The 13,837-nt window shown below is 42.0% G+C and overlaps 1 protein-coding gene across 1 annotated transcript in view; it reads left to right on the forward strand.

The window, feature by feature from the left end:
• LOC122447235 (ATP-binding cassette sub-family C member 4-like) overlaps positions 1–13,837 on the forward strand; it is a 151,847-nt gene that overhangs the window by 88,547 nt on the left and 49,463 nt on the right. Inside the window, exon 19 of the mRNA XM_043477771.1 lies at positions 8,500–8,650. Within this exon, the coding sequence (XP_043333706.1) occupies positions 8,500–8,650 (151 nt within the window). The remainder of the gene's footprint in view (positions 1–8,499; positions 8,651–13,837) is intronic.

Genomic DNA, 13,837 nt, shown 5'->3' on the forward strand with positions numbered 1-13,837 from the left:
ATACAATGGGGATGATGAATAGATTCAAGGGATTAGATCTGGTAGACAGAGTGCCTGAAAAACTATGAACAGAATGAACCGCTGCTGTTGCCATTTAGTTGTGTTTGACTCTTTGTGACCCATGGACTGTAGTCCTCCAGGCTTCTCTATCCATGGGATTTCCCAGGCAAGAATACTGGAGTGGGTTGCCATTTCCTTCTCCAGAGGATCTTCCTGATCCAATGATCAAATCTGCATCTCCTGCATTGGCAGGCAAATTCTTTACTACTGAGCCACCAGGGAAGCCCAGTGAGCACTTTTAAGATATTTTAATGATCATTCTGCTCTCTGAACTGAACAGACTGTTATTTCCTAAATAGCTGGGAATCTAGAATTGGTCCCCTCATGAGAGAGACCAGATGGAACCACAAGAAACCCAACAGTGTTAGAAAATGCAGACAGAAGGGGAAATATATGATGTGTGTTATAGTATCTATATGTGATACAGTATCAGGCAGAAGTTAAAGGAAAAGACTTGGGGTCATAATGACTGAATTGTTTGAATTTGGGCAAATCAATAACTCTCTGAGTATCAGTTTCCTACTTTGCAAATGGAGAGGATAATCCCTCCTCATATTGATGTGAGAATGAGATTATATAAAGCCTGTGAAATACTTGAGATTGGGACTCATGACAAGTCTTATGAAGTGTCATCCATTATTGGTATTTGGAAGCATGGCATAACCATTACTTCTTTGCTTGTTGGCTAGATCTAGAGAATTGTGGATTTCTGTGTTATGAGAAAACTTGTCATAGCCTCTAGCAATAAAGCAAAGTCTTATTTTTCAAGTTTTTTAGTTGGACAGGCTTTTAAACAAAACCATTAACATTTTCACAAGCATTATTTTCTTTTCTTTGCTGCTTTTTTACATATTTCACTTACAAGTCATTTAGAAACCAGTGTGGCTTGTCATAAACAGCTGCTCACAGCACAGCATCCTTTTGGAGGATGAAAGGTACTCATGGGACTTCCTTCCATAGGTGGTGGGGACCTATCCTCTGCCTTAGTCATCCTGAAAACCTAACCAGGCTACTTGCTTCCACCAAGAATGCCAACCTGGAGTAGACTCAGTTCAATTTCCTGAGATTCATGAGTTTACAAAATACAGATTTTGTACTTCCACTGGTGTCAGTGTACCAGTTCATAGTGCATAAAATAGTAAATGTCAAATTGATCTTCTCTTTGGTCTATATTGAATAATCTTGTTTGGGTTTGTTGATTCAGATGTCCAGCACTTTTCACCTTAGTCTCCCATAAATGCTTGCTGCTGCTAAGTCACGTCAGTTGTGTCCAACTCTTTGCAACCCCATAGACAGCAGCCCACCAGGCTCCCATCCCTGGGATTCTCCAGGCAAGAATACTGGAGTGGTTTGTCATAATGCTTAGGAGTTTCAAAACAGCAAGTCTTCACTAAGAAAAAGGATGACTTGAAAGAGAAAAATGATACAGAATAAGAAAAGAAACATCTCTTTAAAATATATATTAAAAAAGAAACAAAACATGTCAAAAAATGTTACTTACTGCCATGTCCCAAAATTTGTCAGTCTTTGGAAGGCTTAGCTTTGGGAAGATGATTCAGAGAGGACAAAAACTGTAGTAGGCTTGAAGTTTATAGGTCATATTATTTTAAAAGTGCATCTTCAAACAAAATAGACCTCAGATGTGACTTTCACTGTGACCAAAGAAAAACCATAGTCACTTTGGTACATGTGACCTCATCACCACATCTAGGAAAAATTGCACCTGCTCTGATACATCCTTGAATAATACTAAACTGTTCTAGTGGTTAGAATGAGAGGCCTGTTAGGGCCCAGCTTCATGAGATTCTTAAAATTCTTTGGGCTCATCAATCCATGAACACCTCATCCCTCCTTCACTGGCTGCTGGCACCCAGAGCACACTGATGGTAGTAATGATGGAGTTAGAGCTTCTATTTGTTATGCATGAACTGGTTAACACTTTATGTGTGTGACCCTCCCTGTTAGTATGTAGGAAGATTTGTCCTAAACCCTGTCTCAGCACAATACTGGGCTAGTGGATTATCCTCTCTAGGTGTAGGCGGTCATTCTCTGCAAACTAAAGGATTTTTCTGAATTGTAAAAAAATTACCATGTTCTCTAAAGTGAAAGATTGCATCTAAGGTTGTTTTTGTTTTTTTTTTTTAATTTGTTCATGTGGATTCATAGACTTTGGATAGAATTTCCCTAATAGTGTACTCCAATTAGGAAATACATAAAAATAATTGATTCTCTTTATTTGAGGGGCATCAGGACGTGAGTCACTTGCTTCTGGGACAATATGTTTCTTTCTATATATCCATTACTGTCTCTGTGTCAGTGTGAAAGAGATGTATAAACACTGGCCATGGTGATGTGGGCCATCATGTGGGCCTGAAATCCAAGCAGATGGGGCAGGGGGGAATTAGGTGTGTAGGTTTAACTGGGCTTTTTGGAATTCCTGGGAACATAGGAGAAAGAAATGAGGTTGGCTTCAAAGAAGGGATGTGTATTGTACACCAGAATCTTTTGTTTCCTTCTTCAAATGACTTTTTGTTTAGATACTATTTTCATCTTCTGCCAACTTCTATAAAGAGTTTGAGATAGCTGGCAATAAAAGATTCACAAATGTGTATTCATATAGCTGTAAACACATACACTGTTTATATATATATATATAATATTCAATCCATAATGAAGGTGGCTATAGTATTACCTACAAGTAGATGTCAGAGACAACCTCTTTAAATTATTTCAGAATTTAGTGGCATGAAGTCTGAGGTATGTAACCTAACTTTGGAGCTCTGAGAGCATTAATAATGGGTCTTCTTCTTAAAGAGATGGGAATACCATACCACCTGAAAGAGGAGAGAGAAAAAGTTGGCTTAAAGCTCAACATTCAGAAAACTAAGATCATGGCATCCAGTCCCATCACTTCATGGCAAATAGATGGGGAAACAGTGGCTGACTTTATTTTCCTGGGCTCCAAAATAACTGTGGATGGTGATTGCAGCCATGAAATTAAAAGAGGCTTGCTCCTTGGAAGGAAAGTTATCACCAACCTAGACAGCACATTTAAAAGCAGAGACATTACTTTGCCAACAAAGGTCCATCTAGTGAAGGCTATGGTTTTTCCAGTAGTCATGTATGGATGTGAGAGTTGGACTATAAAGAAAGCTGAGCGCTGAAGAATTGATGCTTTTGAACTGTGGTGTTGGAGAAGACTCTTGAGAGTCCCTTGGACTGAAAGGAAATCCAACCAGTCCATCCTAAAGGAGGTCAGTCCTGGGTGTTCATTGGAGGGACTGATATTGAAGCTGAAACTCCAATACTTTGGCCACATGAAGCGAAGAGCTGACTCATTTGAAAAGACCCTGATGCTGGGAAAGATTGAGGGCAGGAGGAGAAAGGGAACACAAAGGGTGAGATGGCTGGATGGTATCACTGACACAAAGGACATGGGTTTGGGTGGACTCTGGGAGTTGGTGATGGACAGGGAGGCCTGGTATGCTGCGGTTCATGGGGTAGCAAAGAGATGGACACGACTGAGCAACTGAACTGAACTGAACTGACCTGCCTCCTGAGAAATTGGTATGCAGGTCAAGAAGCAACAGTTAGAACTGGATATGGAACAGCAGATTGGTTCCAAATCAGGAAAGGAGTATGTTAAGGCTGTATATTGTCTCCCTGCTTATTTAACTTATATGCAGAGTACAACATGAGAAATGCTGGACTGGATGAAGCACAAGTTGGAACCAGGATTGCCCATAGAAATATCAGTAACCTCAGATATGCAGAGGACACCTCCCTTATGGCAGAAAGCAAAGAAGAACTAAAGAGCCTCTTGATGAAAGCAAAAGTGAGGAGTGAAATATTTGGCTTAAAACTCAACATTCAGAAAACTAAGATCATGGCATCTGGTCCCATCAATTCATGGCAAATAGATGGGGAAACAGTGGAAACAGTGACAGACTTTAATTTTGGGGCTCCAAAATCACTGCAGATGGTGACTGCAGCCATGAAATTAAAAGACACTTGCTCCTTGGAAGAAAAGTTATGACCAACCTAGACAGCACATTAATAAGCAGAGACATTACTTTGTGGACAAAGGTCTGTCTAGTCAAAGCTATAGTTTTTCCAGTAGTCATGTATGGATGTGAGAGTTGGACTATAAAGAAAGTTGAGCCCCAAAGAATTGACGTTTTTGAACTGTGGTGTTGGAGAAGACTCTTCAGAGTCCCTTGGACAGCAAGGGGATCCAACCAGTCCATCCTAAAGAAATCAGTCCTGAATATTCATTGGAATGACTGATGCTGAAGCTGAAGCTCCAATACTTTGGCTACATGATGGAAAGAACTGACTCATTTGAAAAGACCCTGATACTGGGAAAGATTGAAGGTGGGAGGAGAAGGGGTACAGAGGATGAGATGGTTGGAGGGCATCACCGACATGATGTACATGAGTTTGAGTAAACTCAGGGAGTTGGTGATGAATAGGGAGGCCTGGGGCCCATGGGGTCGCAAAGAGTCGGACATGACTGAACAACTGAACTGAACTGAACTGAATGCATACCTAAGGAAAAAGCATTGGCTCAGCTTCTGTGGAGCCCTTCATTTTGATTTTACCTCTGCTTCCCAGGTTATCTTCCAGGCTGGGTTAGTCTTAAAAGGCCCTCACCTGGGGAGAGCCAAATCATTGAAACTGATTAATGTTGCCCATCAAATGATGTGAGTCTGCTCAGTTCAGATAATACAGTTTGGTTTCTAAGGGCTCCTGAACACCAAGTCATAGTTCTGGACATTTCCTCCTCCTTCCAGGCTCCTCCTGCCTGCGGCCAAGACTCCAGGATTTTCCTGAGTACAAACCACTCCTGCCTTTCTCCTTGACCTGCAGTCCTTCCTGGGAAAACTTAGGACAACCACTTACCCTCCCATCTTTATGTCGTAACTGTAAATGAAAATGAAGTTCTTACTTTTCTCATTCACAAGATGGTTGTGAAGATCCTCTGAGAAAACTGATCAGGAAGAACTGTGAAATGATAACCCAAGTCCCTGTGATACAGGCATGACCACCCCTAACCATCCCTCAGAGATGCACCTGGGCCAGCTGCCCTGGGTGACAAGGTGGGGAGGCCCTGGGGTGGCGAGCACGGGATGCAGGTGCTGGTGCTGAGAGGGCACAGAACAACCAGTGTTAACTCAGACAGACATCTGAACTTCTCATCCCAGCTCCTTTTTGGTCAAAATTTCCATCAATTGTAGTTGCTGCCTGCAAGTTTTTCTTGCCACTCTTTCTATTTGTTAAACCAGCCTGTAAAATTCAGCCATAAGTCTCTTCTTAGAATTGTCTGAAAATGTTGCTGAATTCTTCTCTGCTTCCCCAGCACTCTCTGCCTTGTGCAGATCACCATGAATTTGTATCTACCTGAGATCATAAGCTTTGGAGGCCTTGGCCCAGACTGAACCTGCACATCCCCACCACCACACCCCACTTTCATAGCAGGCAGACACTAAATGTTGATTGCATTCTCTGTGGGAGAATGTGAGGGTGGGATATTTCAAAAGAACAGCATGTATACTATCTATGGTGAAACAGATCACCAGCCCAGGTGGGATGCATGAGACAAGTGCTCGGGCCTGGTGCACTGGGAAGACCCAGAGGAATCGGGTGGAGAGGGAGGTGGGAGGGGGAATCGGGATGGGAAATACGTGTAAATCTAATGGCTGATTCATATCAATGTATGACAAAACCCACTGAAATGTTGTGAAGTAATTAGCCTCCAACTATAAAAATTAAAAAAAAAAAAAAATGTACTTGGCAATGTAAAAAAAAAAAAAAAACAAAAAAAACAAGTAAGGGTATCGTACTTTTCCTGATAATGATAGATGCTTAAAGCAGCAACAACAAATGATTTCTGGCGGGGTCCAGCCCCGGCAGGATCCAGGGGAACCCTCAGGACGAACGGCGTCGGCGAGAGAGAGACACGTAGGACCGGGCTTGATAGGGCCAAGTCTGCTAGGGAGAGAGAGAGAGAGAAAGAAAGAGACCAGACCAGGAATATACAGCAGAGTCTGGCAGTTGCTTTATTTTTCACCATAGCCTTTATACCCTAAGTTGGTACATTTCTAAGGGGCAGATAAGCATACAGACTTAGTTTAACATTATATCAGCTTGTCCTTCATGAAACCAGGTGTGTTCTGTATATTTTTGTTTATGAGAGTCTTTTCCCATAGATTTTTTGTACATTATCTTCTGGCCTTGAGGTTAGCAGAAAACAGAAAATTGGCAGTCTCATGGTACAGCAAGTTGTAACATAATAGACATACAATCCTGTTAACATAAAAGTCGGTCTTTTTGTAGAAATTCTCAGCTAAATTTATCTAAAAAGTTTAACATACAAAGACTCTGTGGCTCTGGAGAGGCAGCCCCTGTTTAGCGCTCTTGGTTAAAATTAACAATTATCTTATTGTTTTTACACTAGGGCTAAACTCTTATTTTACTATATCTTTAACCATATTAACAATAGTGTCCACTGCACAACCTCAGCACATTAACATCAATCAAACGTTGATCTAATAACCACTTTTAAAACAATATTTTTTGTATTTTCTAATAGGGCTTCCTCACCCCCCAAAGGGCTCTGTGCCTATTAGGGCCTTTTTAATGGTTAATCTCTATGTATAATATCTTTTGGCTTTCAGACCTGTTGACAATTTATGGCTTGCACCTGGTGCAACTTCAAGCAACTTCAGTAGCCGACCCTATCTTATTTGTGGTTAATCTATTTTCTTTCTATTAGGTGTCATCTCCAAGGGAACTAGATAGGATTACATTTTTTACAGAAAAGAAATGCAAAGGATTTCAAAAACAGCAGATATGGCACAAAACAGGCTCTTAGTCTAAAAGTTAATTACCTGCAAGAAGTTGCCAGCTAATCTCTATCTAAACTATTTTCTATTAGGCGTATATGTGGCTATAATATTTGTGGGGCTTTTCTCACCCCGTGGAGGGACCTGTGCTTAATAGTTTCTTTTGTTAGTGTACTATGCTTAGGATATTTAGAACAATCATGAGCATTTTGTGCAATGAGAGCACACATTTATCAAACAAGCCAGAATGCCAGCAAAAGGGTTTGAACTGAAGCATTTCCTTCATCCCTGGCCCCTTCATAGGGTACCAGCGTCCAGGAGATTTATTAATTAGGGTTTTAAGTTGGTCTTCATTCAGTGAAAGAGGAGCAGGAGAGCTCTCGGTAGGCAACACAAGAATCCGCAGCAGGGCAAACAAGAACAACAGCAGAAAAGGGGGGAGGATATAGGGTAGGGTAGAGGCCGAGGCCAACCTGGAGGGTCCCTTATCCTAGACGGCCTTGCCTATCAGGTATTTTCCTTGTGACCTCGTCATGGATGGGGTCCCGGATGGCCTTGCCTGCCCGGTATTTTCTTCATGACCTCGTCACGGGCGGGACCTCCCATAACGGCTCCCGACAGATTTTGTTTTCTCTTCTACCTGCTCTCTTTTTTTTGACCAAGATAGAATAACCAAGGTAGAATAATCTCATGGGATAATGTGATGATTAAGAAAATACTCATGGAACTCTTAGCCCGTTGTCTTACGTACAGTAAACACTTGGTAACTAGAATCTGCTGTTGTTACAATCATTAACCTTTGGAATAGGCATTTAAAATAGTTACTATAATGATAGAAAGATGGCTATGCATTGGGGGCAAGCTTAAATATGGCATAAAGACTCATGACATGGACTTCCCAGTTTCGTGACTTAGGCTTTGCAGTGTCCATCAAGTTGTTTTTCCTCTCCCTGTGCCTCACTCTCTCCATCTGTAAAATGAGACAATACTGTTACTAGATAGAGCTATTGTGAGGATTAATGAGTTAATACATGTGAAGGTTTGAAGGTATAGCTCTGCAGAGAGTCAACACTCAGTAAGTATTAACTATGGATAGAAAATCTAGAAAGAGAAATTCCTACTTCCAAAGGTCAACATTTAAATTTTGTCCTACTTTTCTGGACACACAACTTGTATTTAACCACTTCTTTATTCCTCCATGTATAGCTGAGGCATCTGGATTCCTCACCTGTGATACCTGCTCACTCATCTCTTTAGTAACACCTGCTGACTCCTGATAGTTTGGGATTCAGCTCCTACTCTCTGAGCCTCAAATATTCTCATCTGTTAAAGTAGTAATGCCTGCCTCAAAGGGCTACTGAGTGTATCACAAGAGCTTATACTTAGACAATTCTTACCATCCTGTTTGGCATATGCACTAAGTATCATGAGGACCACCCATAATTTTCTTTATTTGGAAGGGAAAGCATTCCCTGCTGTCCCAACAAGTCTTTTTGAGGAAAGGAGTTTAATTCTAATAGAACAAATCACTACAGTTTATCTTTGACAAGTACCCTTCATAAGGAGGCCTATGCATCTATTTTTGCTATTTCAGACATTTCTTCTTGTGATTGGTGTGGTGGGCGTGATGGTGGCTGCTATTCCTTGGATTGCTATACCTGTGATTCTGCTTGGCATAATTTTCTTTGTTCTGCGGTGGTATTTCTTAAGGACGTCACAAGATGTGAAACGCCTGGAATGTACAAGTGAGTACCAGGGCTCTCAGGTTGGGATGGGAGTGCCGGCTGGCTTCCATTTATGCCATAATTAACAAGACCCCTGAAATTCTGCAGACTCTGTCTTCTGGAATTTCTCACAAGTCAACGTTAGATAATTGAAATTTATGGCCACTGTGAGTCGGTGTGGTTCTTAAGGCAAATAGAGCTGGTGGCAGGTCAGCTGCAGCTTTGCATTTTAGCCCAAGGAGGATGGATGTGAGCACCATGAGGTCAGGGACCATTTCTGTCTTGTTCGTGACATATTTCCTAACACGGAGTATCCACTCTGTAAATACTTTTCTTAAAAATATTTTATCATGTTAGAACTAATATAGAAGGGAAATAGACAATTTTTCTCCTCCTGAAGTTACCAGAAATGACAAGGAAAGGAAAAGATTAGAAAAGTAAAGGAGACCTCATGAAATATATGTCGGAAGTGATATATTTGAAAAGTACTTTTTTTCACATGTTCAAGTAAGTTGCAGTTGTTAAATGTATTGAAGAGACATATGTTAGTCACTCAGTTGTGTCTGACTTCTTGCGACCCCATGGACAGTAGCCCACCAGGCTCCTCTGTACATGGAATTCTCCAGGCAAAAATATTGGAGTGGGTATCCATTCCCTTCTCCAGAGGATCTTCCCAGGCCCAGGGACTGAAGCCAGGTCTCTACATTGCAAGTGTATTCTTTACTGTCTGATCCACCAGAGAAGCCCTATCTGAAAGATAAGCCCTGTTATTTGAAGGTTTGCTCTTTATCATTACTAGTATTTGGGGTGATACCACACTGTGGCTCCCCCTTTCTTAAAGCTATTCATATAAATGATGCTGAAAATAATTCCTTAGGTGGACACGAGAGGGGGATCTCTTCAGTATACATTTAGTTTATTACTCCCTTCAGCTTCCTAGTTTTAGAATAATGGGAACAGGGACTTACCTATGGTCCTATGGTTAAGACTCTGTGCTTCTGCTTTAATCCCTGGTCAGGGAACTGAGAACCTGAAAGGTGCATCCAAAAAATAACAATAATAATTGGGATCACATTTTATGACTAATCATTCTATTGTGCAGGTAATCACAGATGATGAAATAATTGAATTTATCTTATTATTAATGCACATATTTCATCAATATTAAAACTAATAAAAGTAGAATTATATATTTTTAAAAGTTATAAAAACTGTAGTCAAAAAGTAAGGTGGGAATATGTTCATATCAGAGACCTCAACCATAAATAATTATTACAAATTAATACCAACTTAACCTTCTAGAAACCAAGCCAAGAAGAGAAGAATGTTGAGCCTCATGTTTCTTTGTATCTATCAAGTGGGGAAAAAAAAATCTCAGTTATCCAGTCAAATGAATTTTTTCACTGTAGCAATTGCATGTTTTGTTTTTATAATAAACATGTAAGATGCTTCCCTGTTGACTTCCAAATCTTCCTGAAATGCAGGAGACCTTGGTTTGAACCCTGGGTTGGGAAGTTACCCTGGAGCAGGAAATGGCAACCCACTCCAGTATTCTTGCCTGGGGAATTCCATGGAGAGAGGATCCTGGTGGACTACAGTCCATTGGGTCACAAAGAGTTGGACACGACTGAGCAACTAAGTTTCACTTTTAAAGAAATATTTTCTAATTAGTTGCAAAAAGGATAGTGATCATCTGTTTCATAAAAGATGTAGAAAAAAATTTTCAGTCATCAAGAGAACCAGCTAACTTTTGTAAGGTCCAGTTTTGTGATGTTTTTGGATGGATGGGGAGCAATAGAGTCCAGGTGTGTGTGACGTTCTGCTGATGTGACTTGGTTGATGGAAGGACCTGGGGAGGCAGAAGAGGAATGATGAGCTCCATCCAGTCTTCTGTGAAGACAAGGCTTCAAACATTTTATGGTTTGAGGCTGCCCACGAAATGGGGTCATTCGAGAGTCTTACTGAAAAGCAGCTCTCTGGTACATTCAACAAGGAGTTGTTCCAGAAGGAACACTTGACAGAGATTTTTGCCTGGGGAAGGGCCATTTCACATCCATTCGGAAGTGGAGAGAAAGGCACCTCTAGAGGCTTTTTTCAAGAAGGAGTACAGGATTTTCTCAATATTTGAGCTGGAGAGTCTGAGAACTTTGGCATCATTTCTGTGGAATATGTGGATTTTCCTGCATCCTAGTACTCTGCAATAAGTTAGACACTAAATTCAATCCAGATACCCCTTCCTATACACCCCAGGTAACCAAATGTGGTGGCCAGTTGATTAGAACTGTTTATGTTCTCTTTAGGTGATGGGTCTGTGCCTTAAATGATGACACCACTGTTTTCTCTAAATAGTAACTGAAAGTATGTTTTAGGGTTTCTCAGGTGGCTCAGTGATAAAAGAATCTGCCTGCCAATGCAGGAGATGCAGGAGAAATGGGTTCAGTCCCTAGGTTGGGAAGATTTCCTGGAAGAGGAAATGGCAACCTAGTCCAGTATTCTTGCCTGGATAATCCCATGGACAGAAGAGCTTGGTGGGCTACAGTCCATGGGGTCAGAAAGAGTCAGACACAACTGAGCGACTGAGTGAGTGAGAGTATATCTTCAGGTCCCTGCTGGAGCCACCAGTCAAAAGAAGGACAGCTGACTGCTGTGGCCAGAAGGCATAATCCTGCTTCATCCTTGTGTTCTGAAGGACTACTGACGTCCTGAGGTTTAGTTTCAGATCCTACTCCTAACTGCCTCTGGAAGCTTAGGTTGACATTTTCATCTTAATGACATTTGGCAGCTAATTATAATAGGGTTTTGAGGGGCACATTTTTGCAAAGGTGAGCATAGCAATGTACAAGTACATAAAACCAGGGTGGCATTTGGTTGCATTTCCCTAACCAGTTTTTTGCCTTTGGCAGTGCCTGAATGATGAAGTCGTATCCAAATTCTGTCTGAAGGGTACTGGGATCAACTAGCAAGGTTTGCTACGAGCATTGCTAGGGGAGGGTTAGGATGTGTATCAGGTGTATTAGTACCATGGATCTTCAAGTCTGCTGTTTTAAGGAGTTCTCATACTAGATTCCAGCAACTTTGTTCAACCTCGGGTGCTTAATAAGATGTGCAGTAGTGGTGAAGGTTGTTGGATGGTACCTGAGGGTTTTCTGAACATCAGTAACAAAGTCTGGAGAAAAATGCACATCGTCACACATGAGCATCCTTAACCCTGATTATTCACCCTCTGAGACACTGCTGTTGTGATTAAAAGCACAACCTTGGGATTAAGAAAGTTATGTCTCACACCCAGGTCTGTCACTTTGGTGGGTTAAAATAGTTAATCTTGGGCAGTGAGTGCTCTTAATCCCTCAGTCTCTGGAGTTCTCATGAAGATTTCTTGAACTGATGCTTGTAAAGTACTTGCTGGTCATGACCAAAGGCACTGGACCCTTGAACATGAGGGAATCAAGAACTTACTCACAACTAGCAGATCTCACGTAGCTTGAATGATAACCTGGCAGCAGGGCTGTCAGCCCGGGGTCATCCTGCCCAGGAAGATCTGTAATCCTGGTGGGGTGTGTCCCCAAGTGTCCTCAGGGTTGTGGGAACCACAGACGTCAGTGCTGTGAACTGTAGGGTTACGTGTGTCTGTGATTGTGGGCTGACACCATGACTGTGACATTGTCTGCTATAGGACAGGGAGTTCAGTGCTTGTGGGAAAAGTGTTACTTTGGGCAACACAGCACCAGAGCCTTGACATCCCCTCTCCCCCTGTACTAGCTAATTTTCTTTGCAGACCCTCCAGTTCACTCATCCTGGCATCCTGCTCAGCCCTAAATGGGGTTTGAGAGAAGCAGGATGGATTTTTACAGGCCCAGATTCCCCCAGCCTATAACTCATGGGCATGAGGTGAGGTAGGTGATGGGGTGTTTGGTTCCTGGGTGTTCAAGGCTGAGATGAAACCTGGTTTCTAAAGTCAGCCCTGCCCTCCATCCCTGCTAGAGAGAATCAGCTGCACTTTGATCTCCTGAAAGGGAAGCAGATGAGTGAGGCCATGCTGAAGAGTTCATTGGTGAACAGCCACATCTACTTCCTGCTCAGAAGCCTTGTCTCTGTGATAAATAGTATTGACATAACCTCATTTGCTCAGGAAATGAGAGCCTGGTTCTAGTGAGTTTTCTGTGCTCTCTGGAGCTGGACTCTTGCCATCCTTCTGACAGGGTGATGGGCCCTGAAATGCCCCTGCATCATCCCTGTGAGCACTCTGCTTCCAGACCGAGTTCTGGGGGTGGGTTGGGACACCTGCTGGGCTGCAGAAAAGGCCTGAACACAGTCCCTTGCCTTTATTATTTGGAGCATGAGCTCCATCTGAATTTATGTTGCTTTTATAAGCAAAACATTATAGGAAGCTAAAAAGTTAGTCAATAGAGTAAAGAGAGAGAGAGCAGTGTGGATGCGGGAATGAGAACACAGGTACTCAACTGGATGAACAAAGGCACCACCAATTCACTTTCAGCTCTTTGCGTGAACAAAGGACAAAGGGGAAGTGTTAGAGCATGTTGTGGTTCAGAAATCTAGCAGGGCAGTTATGAAAGCATCCATTGGGTTCCTGGAGTGGAAGTCAAGACTGTTCAAAGACTCCATCTGCCGGGTCCTGTGGGCACAAGGACGGTGCAGAACCAGGTGCTCCGTGATCACATAGAGGCTCCTGGCGCAGGTGCAGGGAGAGCCCCCGGATGGGGGAGACGGCAGACTGTCCTTACTCGTCTCCCCCTGTCCTGGGTCTGGGTCTGGTCCAGGGTGGGGGATGTACTGACTCTTATCCAGTCCTCAGGTTACTCATCTAAGGTGGAGACAACACACAGGTACCTCATTAAAATTCAGTGTGGTGAGGACTCTAATGAGGAATTAAATTTTAGAATGCTACTGATTCAAAAATTAGTGAACAATGAAAAAGAATGAAATATTGCCATTTGAAGCAACATGGATGGATTTAGAGAATATTATTTTAAAAAGTCAGAGAAATACAAATATGGTATCACTTATACATGGAATCTAAAAATAATGAATCTGTACACAAAATAGAAATAGACTCAGAGACATAGAAAACAAACTTACCAAAGGGGATTGGGAGGGAAGGAGGAACAAAGTAGAAATATGGGGTTAATGGACACACTATTATTTGTCAAACAGGTATGCAACAAGGGTTTACTGTAAAGCACAGGAAAT

Source organism: Cervus canadensis, chromosome 9 (genome assembly GCF_019320065.1).
Source record: "Cervus canadensis isolate Bull #8, Minnesota chromosome 9, ASM1932006v1, whole genome shotgun sequence".
NCBI classification, from domain to species: domain Eukaryota; kingdom Metazoa; phylum Chordata; class Mammalia; order Artiodactyla; family Cervidae; genus Cervus; species Cervus canadensis.